The sequence below is a fragment of the Mandrillus leucophaeus genome, unplaced genomic scaffold, assembly GCF_000951045.1.
Source record: "Mandrillus leucophaeus isolate KB7577 unplaced genomic scaffold, Mleu.le_1.0 Scaffold300, whole genome shotgun sequence".
NCBI classification, from domain to species: domain Eukaryota; kingdom Metazoa; phylum Chordata; class Mammalia; order Primates; family Cercopithecidae; genus Mandrillus; species Mandrillus leucophaeus.
In genome coordinates, this window is record NW_012103144.1 from 2,684,898 (window position 1) to 2,703,236 (window position 18,339).

Here is an 18,339-nt window from a genome sequence, read left to right on the forward strand (position 1 = left end):
CAGCTACGTCTTCATTTGACTTAGTTCTATTGTTCTGTCTAAAATCCAAAAAGTGTTCTTTGAAAATATACTTTCCCATCCATTAAGGCATTTAGCTTTTTGTTGCTAAAAAGAATTTCATAAGAACATTTAGAATTTTACACTTAATTAAAATACACTGAACTTTGACACAGATGTGCAGCTCCAAAACCTTTCCAGTTTACAAGCAAATTATCTACTTACATCAGGGGTCAGACTTTTAGCAATGACGGGCCCAATCATTCCTGGAATAGTGGCAAATGTATTTGTGATGCCCAGGAGGATACCAGCATACCTGTAGAAACATTTTCATAGAAGTTTATTATTGTGCTACACATTTAAACAGCTTCATTCTTTCCTTCTTCTTTTTTTTCGAGACAGTCTCACTCTGTGGCCCAGGCTGGAGGGCAGTGGCATGATCTCAGCTCACTGCAGCCTCTGCCTCCCAGGTTCAAGCGTGCCTTAGCCTCCTGAGTAGCGGGGACTATAGGCATGCACCATCATGCTGGGCTAGTTTTGTATTTTCAGTAGAGCTGGGGTTTCACCATGCTGGCCAGGCTGGTCTCGAGCTCCTGACCTCAAGTGATCTGCCTGCCTCAGCCTCCCAAAGTGCTGGGATTACAAGTGTGAGCCACCGCGCCTGGCCGCTTCTTTCAATAGACAGCTATTCTGCTCCAGGTTGTGTTCTTGTGAAATTTTATGTCTAAATAAAATGTCCTATTGAAATGGGATTTTATATTCAGTTGGTGAAAAACTTGCATTTCAATAGTTAAGTAGCATTTTAACATTACATAGAGGAACACAGCCATGGAAATAACCCCTTTTATAACGATATAGGAAAGTTCTGAGATATCATTTTCATACAGAAAGCATGGCATGTCTAGCTTAAAGTTTTTTAAGTTAAAAAAAAGTTTATTTCCTGATTTGAAAATTCAATTGTAATTAATTTTTGAAAATTATAAGAAAAAAGAAAAAATAAGTAAAATTACCTATAATCCTATAATTCTTCCTCATAGAGATAATCAACATTAACATTTTTGTAATATCCTATTTTTTGCTATCTCTATATATTTCGAGTATATTATTATAGACATGAGATCATATAAAACATACAATTTACTTGTTCCATTAATTTGCTTTTTTTTTTGAGACGGAGTCTCTGTTACCCAGGCTGGAGTACAGTGGCGCATTCTCGGCTCATTGCAACCTCCGCCTCCCGGGTTCAAGTGATTCTTCTGTTTCAGCTTCCTGAGTAGCTGGGACTACACGCGCGTGCCATGTAGGTCAGGCTGGTCTTGAACTCCTGATCTCAGGTGATCCACCTGCCTCAGCCTCCCAAAGTGCTGGGATTACAGGTGTGAGCCACTGTACCTGGCCCAATCATTCATTTTTTAAATTGCTGCCTCTTTTTTTTTTGGAGACAGAGTTTTGCTTTTGTTGCCCAGACTGGAGTGCAATGGCATGATCTCAGCTCACTGCAACTTCCACCTCCCCGGTTCAAGTGATTCTCCTGCCTCAGCCTCCTGAGTAGCTGGGATTACAGGCATGCACCACCATACCTGGGTAATTTTGTATTTTTAGTAGAAACGGGGTTTCACCATGTTGGTCAGGCTGGTCTCGAACTCCTGACCTCAGGTGATCCGCCCACCTCGGCCTTCCATAGTGCTGGGATTATAGGTGTAAGCCACTGCACCCGGCCTAAAATTGCTGTCTCTTTACTAGGATGTTTGTCCTGTATATATTCATGAATTCTGGACTGTGAAGATTGTATCTCTTAGGTATCGTTTTGCATAATTTTATACCTCCTGTATTTCCTGTACACTGATAGTTTCTAGACTCTAAATCCTAGGGCGTTCATTAGATTTAGGTTTAATGTTTTTGGTAAAACAAACAAACAAACAAATAAAAAAAAACACTTAAAGGTGGTGGAGGAGTTCAGTTAAAAAAAATTCTGCTTAACTAATTTGGTTATGTATAAAGATCACAAAGTTTTATGTTCAAGACTTGTGCATACACACAGCACTATAACAAAACCATGAGGCACAGATCTTTTTGGCTTATCCCCTTTAGGGAGTGTATCTAAATTAACCAAGCTTGGCAGAGCCTCTCTTTTTTTTTTTTTCTTTTTAAACCATTAACACCTTGGCAGTAAGAGGAGTCAACTGCAATGCTGCCAGCCTTTCCAGTGACAGATATTAAGTGCAGACGAATGCCGTGAAATTCTAAATGTCAGCAACAAGAAGCTCATTCAAGTACTTATATTTCACTTGGCCAGGACAGGCCATGAAAGATTGATGACTACTTGGAAGAAAACAAGTTGTATGGACTCAGTCTGGAGTCTGTGCTGTTGGAATACTATTGGAATTAATAGCTGAAAATCTATCTAATTCCCATGAATCCAGGCAACAAAATTACCATAGAAAAATCTCTATTTTGGGGCCAGGTGTGGTGGTGCATGCCTGTAATCCCAGCATTTTGGGAGGCCGAGGTGGGTGAATTGCTTGAGCCCAGGAGTTTGAGACCAGCCTGGGCAACATGGTAAAACCCTCTCTCTACAAAAAATAAAAAAACACACACAAAAATTAGCTGGGTGTGGTGGCTCATGCTGTAGACCCGCTACTCAGGAGGCTGAGGTGGGAGGATTGCAGGAGGATTGCTTTAGACTGCAGTGAGCCATGATCTTGCTACTGCACTCCAGCCTGGGTGACAGGGGGTGACCCTGTCTCAAAAAATAATAAATTAATAAAATAAAATCTCTATTTCAGTCTATAGAAGTAAAGGCCTATAAAATCCAAGTACACATTTATATGTTAATAGGAATATTATTTATTGGAAAACCTTGTATCTATTTACTTTTTATTGGAAAACCTTATATCAGACATGTTTGTAAGGGTTTTATATATCATATTATATCATTTTAATTATAAAATCAACCCCATGAGGTACGATTATTTTCATTTTATTTTTTAAATTTTAAAATTTTATTAATTTTTTTAGAGATGGGGTCTTGCTATATTGCCCAGCCAGGTCTTGAACTGCTGGGTCCAAGTGATCATCCTACCTTGGCCTTCCAAAGTCTTGGGATTACAGGTGAGAGCCACCGCAACCAGATGGATTATCTTCATTTTACAGATGAAAAAAACCCATAAAATGTCACCCAATTTGTCTGATTCTGAATCAGTACTTAATATTATAATGTTATAATCTACAATGCTACCTTGTTAAAAAAACAAAACAAAACAAAACAAAACAAAAAAACAGTAATCACTGAACCCAATCTGTAGGAAAGATAAATTTTCTCATGCTTCACTTTTCACCACAAGCCCTGGTGTTGAATGCTTGTTTATGGTCCTCGAGTGCTCCTGTTCTAACTAGTAGAGTGTTACACTGAATGGGCCCAACTATGAAAAACATAAGATATGTAACCCCCAATAAGATACGTAGCCACGTAGCCAAGACTCCTGCAACTAGAAATAACTGGTGTGCTTTGAACCAAGAAATCCCAGTTGGAAAAGAGACACTAAAAAGCTCATCTGAAGAGCTGAATCAAAATATAAGAAAGTTATCCTTTGAGCTAGAACTGCAAGGTTTAAAAACACACACACACACACACACACACACACACACTCTCTCTCTCTCTAAGGGAGATAAATAATTTCGATTTTGGGCTGAACCCAAGAGGCGGAGGTTGTGGTGAGCTGAGATCGCAGCATTGCACTCCAGCCTGGGCAACTAGAGCGAAACTCCGTCTCAAAAACAAAACGAAACAAACAACAAATAATAATAATACTTTTGACTTTGATGAAATTTATTTATTTATTTTATTTTTTTGAGACTGAGGTTTGCTCTGTAGCCCAGGCTGGAGTGCAGTAGCGCAATCTCTGCTCACTGCAACCTCCGAACTACCGGGTTCAAGCAATTCTCATGCTTCAGCTTCCTGAGTAGCTGGGATTATAGTTGCCCGCCACCACACCTAGATAATTTTTTAGTTTTAGTAGAGAGGGGGTTTCACCATGTTGGCCAGGCTGGTCTGGAGCTCCTGACCTCAAACGATCCACCTGCCTCAGCCTCCCAAAGTGCGGGGATTACAGGCGTGAGCCGCCACGCCCGGCCTACTTCCATTTGAATAGTTGTGTCTCAGTCAGCTGAGAGCAAGTACAGCAGTCCTCATTATCTGAGGCATAAAGGCACTTGCTTACCATCCTCCTAACTGCTACAACTATTTGCTGGCATCATTTATGTTACTAAAACTGTTTAGCTTCTTATGATATCTAGATAAATGTCTTTTTTGGCTTATAAGACTCATAAGATTTCAGGGTTGGACCTGGGTCTTTAAGATGTAGACTTCAACCATCCACCTGATGGTTGAAGCTCAGGCACAGGATTCCACCTGCTGCCTGTCCAGCATTATACTTCATGACATGAAGCACCATCCTCCAGGCCAGCTTAAGCGTACACAGATGCCAGCAGGAATCATGTTACTTTCATGTTTGTGTCTTCAACATCTGGTACAGTGCCTGGCACAGTGTTTCTCAAATGACTAGATCCGTTAATCAGCATGCTATTACACTGAAATTTAGTAGTGACAAATTTATCTAATTGTACATCCAATTCATCTTTCTCCACCTTGTCCAAAAGGGTATCTATCATAGGAGACCTGGCTGAAGTCCTGACATATCAAATCTACTATATTTTCTTTATTCTATTAGGCTAAAAATTACATTGAGAAATTAGACCGTTTTGCCATTTTGGCTCTTAGTGACCCAGTGGTGGCTCTTTAGTGGTCAGCATTTTCCTTTCTGAAAGCACACCAATCATCACTTTAATATTTTACTTGGATTGATCTGTGACCCTGGTCACCACACCTGACTCAAAGTTAGCCAGAAAACAATTACATTTATTGCATTATATGCAAATACATTTATTGCATTATGAGCAAAGTGTTGTGTGTGTGCTCTATTTAATCTTCACAATGATCTTACTAGGTAGGTACCATGGATATTTGTTTTTTTTTTTTTCTATTTTCATCCTTTGACAATAGTGCTAATTTTCTTTCTTTTTTTTGAGATGGAATTTCACTCTTATCACCCAGGCTGGAGTGCCATGGCTCACCGCAACCTCCACCTCCCAGGTTCAAGTGCTTTTCTGCCTTATCCTTCCAAGTAGCTGGGATTACAGGTTCTACCACCCCACCTGGCTAATTTTGTATTTTTAGTAGAGACAGAGTTTCACCATGTTGGCCAGGCTGGTCTTGAACTCCTGACCTCAGGTGATCTGCCCGCCTTGGTCTCCCAAAATGATGGGATAACAGGCATGAGCCATTGCACCTGGCCAATCAGAGCTCCAATTTTTATCCGATGATCCAATTTTCTTTCATTGCCAGTTCAAGAGAGCAGGGTTGGGGGCCCTCATCAGATTCCAGAGATTCTGACAAGACTTCAGGAACCTGATGAATCCTAAGCTACCTTTCAGATTTATTAAATGGAGTGGGTAACTTACCACCTTCTTCTGGCTGGATGGCTGCTGAACCAATTTTATGTTCCTTATAATTTTTTTTTTTTTTGAGATGGAGTCTCACTTTGTCACCCAGGCTGGAGCACAGTGGCGCAATCTCGGCTCACAGCAAACTCCACCTCCCAGGTTCAAGCAATTCTCCTGCCTCAGCCTCCTGAGTAGCTAGGATTATAGGTGTGTGCTACCATGCCCAGCTAATTTTTGTATTTTTAGTAGAGACAGGGTTTCATCATGTTGGCCAGGCTGGTCTACGAACTCCTGACCTCAGGTGATCCACCCGCCTCAGCCTCCCAAAGTGTTGGGATTACAGGCGTGAGCCACCGCGCCTGACTCAAAAATGACTCATGTTTATTCACATCTTCATGTGTTATAGTGGAGGTTACCGATGGATTCCTCAGCATCCATTCCCACTCTCCACCTCCATCTGTGTAGCAATAATGACGTCTGACGGGCACTGACCCTTTGACCTCTAACTTTTGGGGTAGGTGCTGATTTTCCTAAAGTCACATGACATTCTCTTGGCCATTGGGGTTGGTTCATGTGACTCAGTTTGGGTCAACCAAAATGAAGCCCAGGACTTATTTCCATGGTTGAGAGAGGAAAATATCTTTTTCTTTCTGCTTGATGTGAATGAAGAAGCATGTAGTCCTGATTGTTGCTGGCAATCATTTCTTTTTTTTTTTTTTTGAGACGGAGTCTCGCTCTGTCGCCCAGGCTGGAGTGCAGTGGCGCAATCTCAGCTCACTGCAAGCTCCGCCTCCCGGGTTCCCGCCATTCTCCTGCCTCAGCCTCCCGAGTAGCTGGGACTACAGGCGCCCACAACCGCGCCCGGCTAATTTTTTGTATTTTTAGTAGAGACGGGGTTTCACCGTGGTCTCGATCTCCTGACCTTGTGATCCGCCCGCCTCGGCCTCCCAAAGTGCTGGGATTACAGGCGTGAGCCACCGCGCCTGGCCTGCTGGCAATCATTTCATTGTGTGATTTTATAAGCAGACCCAGTCTTAGGATAAAACTACTACTGTAAAAGACAGAGAGTGAGAAAGAAACAATCTATGGTGATATTAGTAGGCAGCTGGATATCAGCTCTTGCCTGAAGCCTATTATCTCTGGATACAATGAAGTGAATCAATAGATTATGCTGTTCAGCCCAGTTTGAGTTAGAATTTCTATACTTCAACTAAAAACATCCTAAGTGATAACATAGCCTAGAACTATTTCTTGAACTCTCAATTCCCATATCCCTTTGACTGTTCGTCAACTCTAGGCTTGACAAAACCTCAAGTCTTGGCCAGGCGCTGTGGCTCACGCCTGTAATCCTAGCACTTTTCGGGGGCTGAGGTGGGAAGATCACTTGAGGCCAGGAGACTGAGACCACCCTGGACAAGACAGGGAGACCCCATCTCCACAAAGTATTTTTTGAAAAATGAACCAGGCATGGTGATGTGTGCCTGTAGTCCCAGCAACTCAGGAGGCTGAGCAGGAAGGATTACTTGATCCCAGGAGTTCAAGGCTACAGTAAACTACAATGGCATCACTGCACTCTAGCCTGGGTGACAGAGTGGAGCTTATCTTAAGAGTATTTATTGAAGGGATAGGAGGCTGAGGATTCATAGAAATCAGAAGATTCTGTAGTAGTCCGGGTGTGAAGATTTTGAGGTAGTGAAAAGAGTGTAAGAGTCCATCTGTCTTTTCTCCAAAATAAATTCATATCCATTATTTTTACAAATAAAGTGTATTAAAACTTTTGGGTTAAAATATTTACACAGCTCCCTTATTTACCTTGTCAACTGGCACAAAATGGTTCTAGAAGTATGTGGCTCAAAGAATGTTTCCAGAGAGGTAGCTGTAGAAAGAATTTTGGGCTTAAAAGTAAAAATTTTAGGTTCAAGCTTTGGCTCTATCATTTATTATATTAGTTGTGTGCTGTAAGATAAATCACTTCTCTTAAGTTTCTTTAGCATTCAAATAGGGCAAAAATACTTCATAGGCATGCTTTAAGGGTAAAATGGATAGTGTTTATGAAAGTGATGTGTAAACTATCAAGTGCTACACAAATATATTTGCACATAGGTAATACAGTTAGACAAATCAATTGGTTTACTCTTTGACATTCATTCATCTGACAAAATGCCTACTGCATGCCAAGTGCTATGGTGAGCCCTGAGGACAATAAGGGAGTTTCTGCCTTCACAGAGTTCCTAGTCTAGCTGGGTGAACAGACACAGTTATAATGAGTTATTGCAATGTTCTAATGAGAGCACTGTGGACAGAGGTGATGACAGTTAAAAGTTTAAATTTAGAAACAACATCCTGCTTTAATTATTGTGTAAATTAAAATCTTGTAAAGAATTTAAAGTCATTCCTATAGTAGTAAAATCCATAGAGGCAGAAAGCAGAATATTGGTTGTCAGGGCCTGGGAAAAGGGAGAAATGGGAGATAGTGTGTAATGGGTACGGTTTCTGTTGAGAAGATGAAATTGTTCTACAGATTGTTGGTGGTGCTAGTTATGTAACAATGCGAACACTTAATGCCACAGAACTGTATACTTAAAAATGTTAAGTTTTATGTTATATCTATTTTATCAGGGCTTTTTTTTTTTTTTTTTTTTTTTTTAGACGGAGTCTTGCTCTTGTCGTCCAGGCTGAAGTACAATGATACGATCTCGGCTCACTGCAACCTCTGCCTCCTGGGTTCACGTGATTCTCCTGCCTCAGCCTCCTGAGTAGCTGGGATTACAGGTGCCCGCCACCATGCCTGGCTAATTTTTGTATTTTTAGTAGAGATAGGGCTTCGCCATGTTGACCAGGTTGGTCTCAAACTCCTGACCTCAGGTGATCCGCCCGCCTCGGCCTCCCAAAGTGGTGGGATTACAGGCGTGAGTCACCGCGTCTGGCCTTTTATCAGGATTTTTAAAAATACAATTTAAAGTCAATCACAGCAAATCTTTATATTAGTACTCACGAAGGAGCAATATCCAGATGGTTAATGCTAAATCCAGAAGAGCAAAAGCCTCCCAGTGTTGTTGATATAGTTAGGAAAGCAACAGCCAAAGAATAATCACAGCCAATGAAGCCAGCAGCTACCAGGAATACTGCAGGTCCAATCATTCCTAGAGTTAAAAAGTTATAAAAGGGAAAAATACCCAGCATTAATATTTGCTCTGCCTTAATATGGTATAAGTCTGAAATTTGAAATTGCTGCCACCTACTGTAGAAACACTATATTGCCTGGAAGACTAACAGATTTCATGGAAAAACAAAACAAAACTGCTGGAAAACATGGGCGTAATACAACTAATATACTATAAAAGGAAAATCTCATTATGCAATGTTGTTAAATCTACGTGTGGCCAAAACTCAGCTAAAATTCCATGGTGTTAGAGAAGAACGAGACAAGAACAACTTAAAAATACGTTTCTAGAGAGAAGCAATAGCTGACAACAGAATGTGATTTAAAATACATATAACCAAAGGACATAAACTAAATAATAGACTCTATTGGATGAGGTTAGAAAAAGACTCCATCTTGCCTGGGTGGGGCAGCTCACCCCTGTAATCTCAGCACTTTAGGAGGCTGAGGTGGGAGAATCACTTGAGGCCAGGAGTTTGAGGCCAGTCTGGGCAACACAGCAAAACCTTGTCTCTACGAAATATTAAAAACAAAATTCACCAGGCATGGTGGTGCACAACTGTAGTCCTGGCTGCTCAGGAGGCTGAGGCGGGAGGATTGCTTGTGCCTAGAAGTTCAAGGTTACAGTGAGCTATGATGGCACCACTGCACTCCAGCCTGGGTTGTCAGAGCAAGACCTTGTCTCTTTTTTTTTTTTTTTTTTTTTTTTTGAGACGGAGTCTTGCTCTGTCGCCCAGGCTGGAGAGCAGTGGCATGATCTCGTCTCACTGCAAGCTCCACCTCCCAGGTTCATGCCATTCTCCCACCTCAGCCTCCCGAGTAGCTGGGACTACAGGCACCCGCCACCACGCCTGGCTAATTTTGTTTTTTTATTTTTGGTAGAGATGAGGTTTCACCACGTTAGCCAGGATGGTCGCAATCTCCTGACCTCGTGATCTGCATGCCTTGGCCTCCCAAAGTGCTGGGATTACAGGCGTGAGCTACCGCGCCTGGCTAGAGACCTTGTGTCTTAAAAAGATTTTTAAAAATCCCTGTCTTCATTCTCTCTCCCTCTCTCTCTCTTTTTTTTTTTTTTGAGACAGAGCCTTGCTCTGTTGCCCAAGCTGGAGTGTAGTGGCGCGATCTGGGCTTACTGCCACCTCCGCCTCCCGGGTTCAAGTGATTCTCCTGCCTCAGCCTCCTGAATAGTGGAATTACAGGCCTGGGTCACCACACCCAGGTAATTTTTGTATTTTTAGTAGAGCCGGTATTTCACCATGTTGGCCAGGCTGTTCTCGAACTCCTGACCTCAAGTGATCCCCCCCACCTTGGCCTCCCAAAGTGCCAGGATTACAGGTGTGGGCCACCACGCCTGGCTTTGGTTTTTTTTTTTCTTCCCCACATAATCTGCAGGAATCCTCCCCAGTATTAACAACTGATAAGAATACACATTGGTCATTACAGGCAGTTAAGCATAAAATACAACAAGGGACTTAATGAGTGGGCTGTCAGTTCTTCTGTGTCTATAGCAGTGCTATCCAATAGCTCTCTGTGATGATGGAAATGTTGTATTTGTATATACTGCAACTGAGGAACTTTTAAAAAAATTTCAATTAAATTTATTATTTATTTATTTTCTTGTTTTTTTGAGACAGGGTCTCACTCTGTCATCAGGCTGGAGTGCAGTGGTACGATCATGGCTTACTGCAGCCTTGACTTTCCAGGCTCAAGTGATCCTCTGCCTTGGCTTCTTGAGTAGCTGGCACTACAGGTGCACACCACCATGTCTGATTTCATTTCATTTCATTTCCTTTATTTATTTATTTTGAAATAGGCTCTCATTCTGTTACCCAGGCTGGAGTGCAATGGTGCAATCTCAGCTCACTGCAACCTCCGCCTCCCAGGTTCAAGCAAGTCTTGTGCCTCAGCCTCCTGAGTAGCTGGGATTACAGGCGTGTGCCACCATGCCTGGCTAATTTTTTTTTTCCACTCTTTTTGCCCAGACTGGAGTGCAGTGGCACAATCTTGGCTCACTGCAACCTCTGCCTCTGGGTTCAAGCAATTCTTCTGCCTCAGCTTCCTGAGTAGCTGGGATTACAGCCACACACCACCACACCAGGCTAATTTTTGTATTTTTAGTAGAGATGCGGTTTCACCATGTTAGCCAGCCTGGTTTCGAACTCCTGACCTCAAGTATCCGCCCACCTCCACCTCCCAAAATGCTGGGATTACAGGCAAGAGCCACCGAGCCCAGCTAGAGTCTTTTTATTATGTAATTACTGAAGTATAGTCACCGAGACTTCCAGGGTCTCTACTGGGGACCTTAAAAAAGTTAAATGATTGTCTTAGTTTTATTTTTATGTACAATTTTTTCTAACTATTTTTAGAGACAGGGTATTGCTCTGTTGCCTAGGTTGGAGTGCAGTGTTGTGATCATAGCTCTCTGCAGCCTCAAACAACTAGGCTCAAGAAATTTTCTCACCTTAGCCTCTGGAGTAGCCGGAACTACAGATACATACCATCACGCCCAACTAATTACATAGATTTAAAAGTTATCTTTCTAGGCCGGGCACAGTGGCTCACGCCTGTAATTCCAGCACTTTGGGAGGTTGAGGTGGGAGGACTGCTTGAGCCGAGGAATTTGTGAGTAACCTGAGCAACATGGTAAAACTATGTCTCTACAAAAAATAAAAAATAATTAGCCGGATGCTGTGTCGTGACCCGTATGTAGTCCCAGCTGCTCAGGAGGCTGAGATGGGAGAATTGCTTGAGCCTAGGAGGTTGAGGCTGCAGTGAGCCATGGTTGTCCATCCTGGGCAACAGAGCAAGACCCTGTCTCCAAAAAAAAAAAAAAAAATTACCTTTCTGAAAGTAGAGTCTGAAACACATGATTATTTATGGTTTGAGTTATTTGATTTATAGCTCCTTATTTGATATAATAATGCTGGTAAATATTTTTGGATTGAAACTTAAAATGAATTCACTTAGAAAAGGGATGGAGGCTTAAAAATTCTTTCATTACATCTTGTCTAAAGTTGATATAAAAAATTCATTGCAAAGTCTGAGCTGAAAGCACAGTGATTTACAAAATTGTGAGGGGTGATGTTTGGCACAGCAAGCCATTTTAAAAATAATTATAAGCAATGGTGGAGATAATAGGATATTATAAATCTTTTTTTTTTTGAAACAGGATCTCACTCTGTTGCCCAGGCTGGAGTGCAGTGGTGTGATCTCAGCTCACTGCAATCTCTGCCTCCTGGGTTCAAGCAATTCTCCTGCTTCAGCCTCCCAAGTAGCTGGGATTACAGGCACTCACCACCACACCCGGCTGATTTTTGTATTTTTAGTAGATGGGGTTTCACCATGTGAAACCTGGTCTTGAACTCTTGACCTTGTGATCTGCTTGCCTCAGCCTCCTAAAGTGCTAGGATTACAGGCATGAGCCACTGCGCCCGGCAAATATTATAAACCTTAATCCTCAAAATGTATGATTCAAAAAGAAACATATTGTAAAGAAATGCATTTAAATGCATCGTAGTGTTTTGTTATGTGAACAAAATAAATGGCTAATATTATCATTTTTATTTTGTCTTGAACTGTTGTGATATTGTGATTAAAAAAAATATGGCTGGGGGCTGGGCGTGGTGGCTCACACCTGTAATCCTAGCACTTTGGGAGGATGAAGCAGCAGGATTGTTTAAGGCCAGGAGTTCAAGGCCAATGTGGGCAGTAAAGCGAGGCCTTGTCCCATTAAAGAAAAAAATTAAACAAAATGGCTGGGGCTGGGTGTGGTGGCTCACTTCTGTAGTCCCAGCACTTTGGGAGGCCAAGACAGGCAGATGGCTTGAATTTAGGAGTTATAGACCAGCCTGGACAACATGTTGAAACTCCGTCTTTAGTAAAAATTAAAAAATTAGCTGGGTATGGTGGTGCATGCCTGTAGTCCTAGCTACTCAGGAGGCTGAGGTGGGAGGATCACCTGAGGCTGAGGAAGTTGAGGCTGCAGTGACTTAAGATCATGCCACCACACTCCAGCCTGGGCTAAGAGTGATCCCCTGTCAAAAAAAAAAAAAAAGAAATAAAAGAAAAGAAAAGAAATATAGCCAGTGTGGTGGCTCATGTCTGTAATCCCAACATTTTGGGATGCTGAGGCAGGAAGATCTCTTGAGGCCAGGAATTCAAGGCCAGACTGGGCAACATAGCAAGACCCCATTTCTATTAAAACATTGTTTTAAAAAAGAAATATATATTTGGTCTCTGCCCCTGGTTTTTGGCACACAGCTCCTAAAACTTTTGGAATTTCAGTATCTTTTGTATGCTAACGAGACAACTGGTGGTTGGGGGTCCCCATACAGCTTAAGGATGGTGGCTGGATTAGAGGTCTGGGACTTTTGGCACCACCCCCAAACTCCAGAGAGGGGAGAGGGGTTGAAGGGTGAGTCAGTCACCAATGGCCAATGATTTAATCAATCACGCTCACTTAATGAAGTCTCCATACAAACTAAAAAGGACATGGTTTGGATGAACTTTTGACGTCGGGGTTCTTGGAGGGTGGTGTTCCAGGAGAGGGCATGAAAACTCCCTATTTGGTCCCACATATGTTGCCCTATGCAGCTTTCCATCTGGCTGCTCATCTATATCCTTTGTAATACCCTTTATAATAAGTGGGTAAACATTAATAAAGTGTTTCTCTGAGTTCTGTGAGATGCTCTAGCAGATTAGCTGAACCTGACAAGAGAGTCATGGGAACCCTGATTTATAGCCGGTCAGTCAGAAGCAGAGGTCACAAGCTGGGACTTGTGATTGGTATCCGAAGAACGGAGCCCTCAACCTGTAGGATGTGATGCTACCTCCAGCTGGACTGTGTCAGAACTGAATTGCAGGACACCTCGCTAGTGTCCGCTGCAGAACTGGTTATGTGTAGGGAGAAATCCACATAAACATTTTGGTGATCAGAGCGAAGTGTTCTGTGTTAAGCATTGTGTTAACTGTGTGCAAAAGTGGGAAACACACTTTGTTTTCCTATCTCCAATAACTGTAAACATGGTAAATAACTGTAAACCAAAACAAAACCTGATTTGTTTCGCTTACCTATAAGGCTAAAAATTCTGCGAACACATAAAGTTGAAAAATTCCATTTTGCCCTTAAGTTGTCAGCAGCTTGACCAGACAGGATCATACATAACCAAGAGCCTAAATAAGGCAATGAAGATAAAAACCCATTCTGGAAGGAATAAGAAGATACAGGATTAATTATGGTGAGAGGAAAAAACAAAACATACACATTCATCACAGCCAGTGACCACCACTTGAAAGCAAAGGAAATGCATAGCAATATGTTGTTAATTTTTTTATATAATTACAGCAAATAAGTCTGGCTTTCAGAAGGATTATGGGGTTCAGTCCAAGGCAGCCCCTAAGAGTCTGTCTCAGAGGGAAATAAGGCTTGCCATAATCCTGTCTGCTTCGGGTAATCTCGACCGTTTCTCTGGGATTTGGGTTGTGGGAGAAGACAAGCCTTCCTGTTAGCCTATGGATTCTCCCTACTGAACATTTTCATCTTCCATTCTCATTTATTTTTTAAAAATATTTTTTACGATAAAACACAGATGCAGAAAACCACATAAGTCACATAGCTTAATGAATCATTCTTTTTTTTTTTTTTTGAGACAGAGTCTTACTCTCGCTCAGGCTGGAGTACAGGGGTGCGATCTCAGCTCACTGCAACCTCTGCCTCCTGGGTTCAAGGGATTCTCCTGCCTCTGCCTCCCGAGTAGCTGGGGTTACAGGCGCCTGACACCACACTTGGCTAATTTTTGTATTTTTATTAGAGATGGAGTTTCACTGTCTTGGCCAGGCTGGTCTTGAACTCCTGACCTTGTGATCCATCCGCCTTGGCCTCCCAAAGTGCTAGGATTACAGGCGTGAGTCACCGCGCCTGGCCTCATGAGTCATTCTAATGACCATCTAGGTCAAGAAATAGAACATTGCCAGCCTTGCCAGAAGACCCTTTACGCTCCTAGTCCTATCACAACTCCCTTCCTCCCCCCTCAAATAAACATTAACCTTGTTTTGGTGTATAGTACTCGCGTACTCACTTTTATTTATAGTTACATCACCCAAATGTACATCCCTAGACACTTCAGTTTAGTCTTGGCCATTAAAAATTTTTTCATTTGTCTTTTATGTCTCTTTTTAAATCTGTAAATTCCCTTCCATTCATTTTTTTCTTACAATTTATCTATTAAAGAACCTAGGCCACATTTTGCTTTTAAAAGATCAGTGCCAAGTAAAACCATAACTGAAAAGTGCATTACATGTTTATCTACTACACACACACACACACACACACATGTTTATTTTTAACAGCACCAGAGAGTCTTTTTTTTTTTCTTCTTTTGAGACAGAGTCTTGCTCTGTTGCCCAGGCTGGAGTGCAGTGGGGTGATCTCGGCTCATTGCAACCTCCGCCTTCCGGGTTCAAGCAATTCTCCTGCCTCAGCCTCCTGAGTAGCTGGGATTACAGGCGTGTGTCACTATGCTCGGCTAATTTGTATTTTTTGCAGAGATTGGGTTTTGCCATGTTGGTCAGGCTGATCTCGAACTTCTGACATCAAGTGATCTGGCCGCCTCAGCCTCCCAAAGTGCTGGGATTACAGGGATGAACCACTATGCCCAGCCTCTGAGAGTCTTTCTTGATGGTTTCTTTTTCCTCATATTTCACATCCAATCACCAAGCACTCCCTATTCTACTTCCTTTCAAAAATAAATAAATAAATAAATAAAATAAAGGTTGGCTGGGCACGGTGGCTCATGCGTGTAATTCCAGCACTTTGGGAGGCCGCAGAGGGAGAATCACTTGAGGACAGGGGCTCAAAACCAGTCTGGCCAACATGGTGAAACCCTGTATCTACTAAAAATACAAAAAATTAGCTGGGCATTGTGATACATGACTGTAATCCCGGCTACTTGGGAGGCTGAGGCAGGAGAATCACTTGAACTTGGGAGGTGGAGGTTGCAGTGAGCCAGGATTGCCTGGTGCAGTCCAGCTTGGGTGACAGAGCAAGACTCTGTCTCAAAAAGAAAAAAAAACCAAAAAACAATAAAAAAAACTTCATTCCATTTAGACTTCTGCATAGTGGGATCACATCTATCATTATTTGTGGCAAAATCCTGTATAATAATAAATGGTTTCAAAATATTAGTAGGAGAATAAAAAAAGAATAAGCTGTAGTAAATCAGAGAAGTGAATTTTCTGATCTTGATTTTGTTTCCTGGTGGGATAAGGTTGATAATTCTTCACAGTTACTGAATTTTTCCACTTCAAGTTGCAATGTTAAAAACTCCTGGCTGGGCACGGTGGCTCACGCCTGTAATCCCAGCACTTTGGGAGGCCAAGGCAGGCAGATCACCTAAGGTCAGGAGTTTGAGACCAGCTTGGCCAACATGGTGAAACCTTGTCTCTACTAATAATACAAAAATTAGGCGTGGTAGTGGATGCCTGTAATCCCAGCTACTTGGGAGGCTGAGGCAGGAGAATCGCTTGAACCTGGGAGGTGGAAGTTGCAGTGAGCCGAGACTGTGCCACTGCACTCCAGCCTGGGCAACAACCTAAATACACTAAAGTCTTCAGCATTTATACATTCCACAGGCACCTTCCACAGTTTCTCTTCAAGGATATGATCCTTTGTATTCATTTATTTTAAAAAATTGATTCCAATTTTTTTGCAGGTGCAGTGGCTCACGCCTGTAATCCCAGCACTTTGGAAGGCCAAGGCAAAGGGATCACCTGAGGTCAGGAGTTTCAGACCAGCCTGGCCAACATGCTAAAACTCTGTCTCTACAAAAATAAAAAATTTAGCTGGGTGTGGTGGCACACACCTGAAATCCCAGGTACTTGGGAGGCTGAGACAGGAGAATCGCCTGAACCCGGGAGGTGGAGGTTGCAGTGAGCTGAGGTCGCACCACTGAACTCCAGCCTGGGCGACAGAGCAAAACTCAGTCTTAAAATAAAATAAAATAAAATAAAATAAAATAAAATAAAATAAAATAAAATGAGTTTCCAGTGGTGACAACCTATCCATGAGAACACACTTCTTGCAAAAAATCTCCTGCATCCCTCTCCAGAAGAGGAGAAGAGGAAACACAAGAAGAAATGCCTGGTGCAGAGCACCAATTCCTACTTCGTGGATGTGAAGTGCCCAGGACGCTATAAAATCACCATGGTCTTTACTCATGCACAAACAGTAGTTTTGTGTGTTGGGTGTTCCACTGTCCTCTGCCAGCCTACAAGAGAAAAAGCAAGGCTTATGGAAGGATGTTCCTTCAGGAGGAAGCAGCACTAAGAGCACTGTGAATCAAGATGAGTGGAAAACCATCTCAATATAACACATTTTAGATAAAAGATTTAAAAAAATGAGAGAGATATGTGACTCTTGCTTTCACTTGAATACTTGCAGGTCACTGTAGGGTTATTTATTTTATCTTTTTGTAGAGATGGAGTCTTGCTCTGCCACCCAGGTTGGAGTGCAGTGGTGCGATCTCAGCTCACTGCAACTTCTGCCTCCTGGGTTCAAGGAACTCTCCTGCCTCAGCCTCCTGAGGTGCTGGGACTACAGGCACGAGCTGCCACGTCCGGCTAATTTCTTTCGTATTTTAGTAGAGATGGGATTTCACTGTGTTGCTCAGGCTGGTCTCGAACTCTCAAACTCAGGCAATCCGCCCACCTTGGCTTCCCAAAGCGCTAGGTGCATGAGCCACCATGCCCGGCCACTGTAGGGTTATTAACTAGCTTAATTTCAATATTGTTGTGTCTCAGGGAATAGGCAAGCTCAAGGAGAAGCAAAGAGATGGGGTGATGGCTGGTTGGTGGAGCTGTCAGAAGACACTCAACATTTATTAAGTTTGCCATCTTATATGGGGAAGGATTATGGTGCCCCCAAACAATTACAACATTAACATCAAAGATCAAGAGCCCTGAAGTGAGCACATGCTGTTGGAAAAATGGTGCTAACAGATTTGCTCCATGCAGGGTTAGCACAAATCTTTAATTCATAAAAAATACAATATTTGCAGAGTATAATAAAGCATAGTGCAATAAAAGGAGGCATGCCTGCACCATTGTTCTCAAAGCAAACTTTATTTTGAACAAAGGCCATTTGATGGCTGGGCAGGGTGGCTCATGTCTGTAATCCCAACACTTTGGGAGGCTGAGGCAGGAGTTTCATTTGAGCTCAGGAGTATGAAACCAACCTGGACAACAATGGGAGACCTCATCTCTACTATTTAAAAAAAACAAAAACAAAAACACCCAGGTCATTTCATGAATATAATATATTGATTTTCAAGAAGAAAATCCATTAAAAAATAGGCTATATAACTATAGAATTATTTTCAAACTCTATTCACATTTCTTTTTATTTTACAGACTGAAAAAAGGTCCTATATTTACATTTCTTTTAATTTTAATTAAGATAATACCTTTTTGTCTATGAATGCAAGATAAAAGATCCTTATTTTAAAGTACACAACGTTAATTACTGGCCAGCTATTGATATTTTATTTCTTCCATACATAGTTCTTCCTGGAAAATGTCAAATAGAAACATCAGTGTAGTAATCTTTAAATATACTTCATAAGTAAAATAAGAGATTTTGTTAATATGATTTTGAGAATTTGCTATTTTTTTTTTTTTTTTTT

At 41.9% G+C, this 18,339-nt stretch overlaps 1 protein-coding gene across 1 annotated transcript in view; it reads right to left on the minus strand.

Annotated features, from left to right (window-relative positions):
* The window catches only part of SLC17A5 (solute carrier family 17 (acidic sugar transporter), member 5), a 72,097-nt gene that overhangs the window by 8,035 nt on the left and 45,723 nt on the right, over window positions 1-18,339 (minus strand). The window contains exons 8-10 of the mRNA XM_011987116.1: window positions 13,733-13,865; window positions 8,495-8,642; window positions 223-313 (exon numbers count right to left, since the gene is read on the minus strand). Of these exons, the coding sequence (XP_011842506.1) occupies window positions 223-313; window positions 8,495-8,642; window positions 13,733-13,865 (372 nt within the window). The remainder of the gene's footprint in view (window positions 1-222; window positions 314-8,494; window positions 8,643-13,732; window positions 13,866-18,339) is intronic.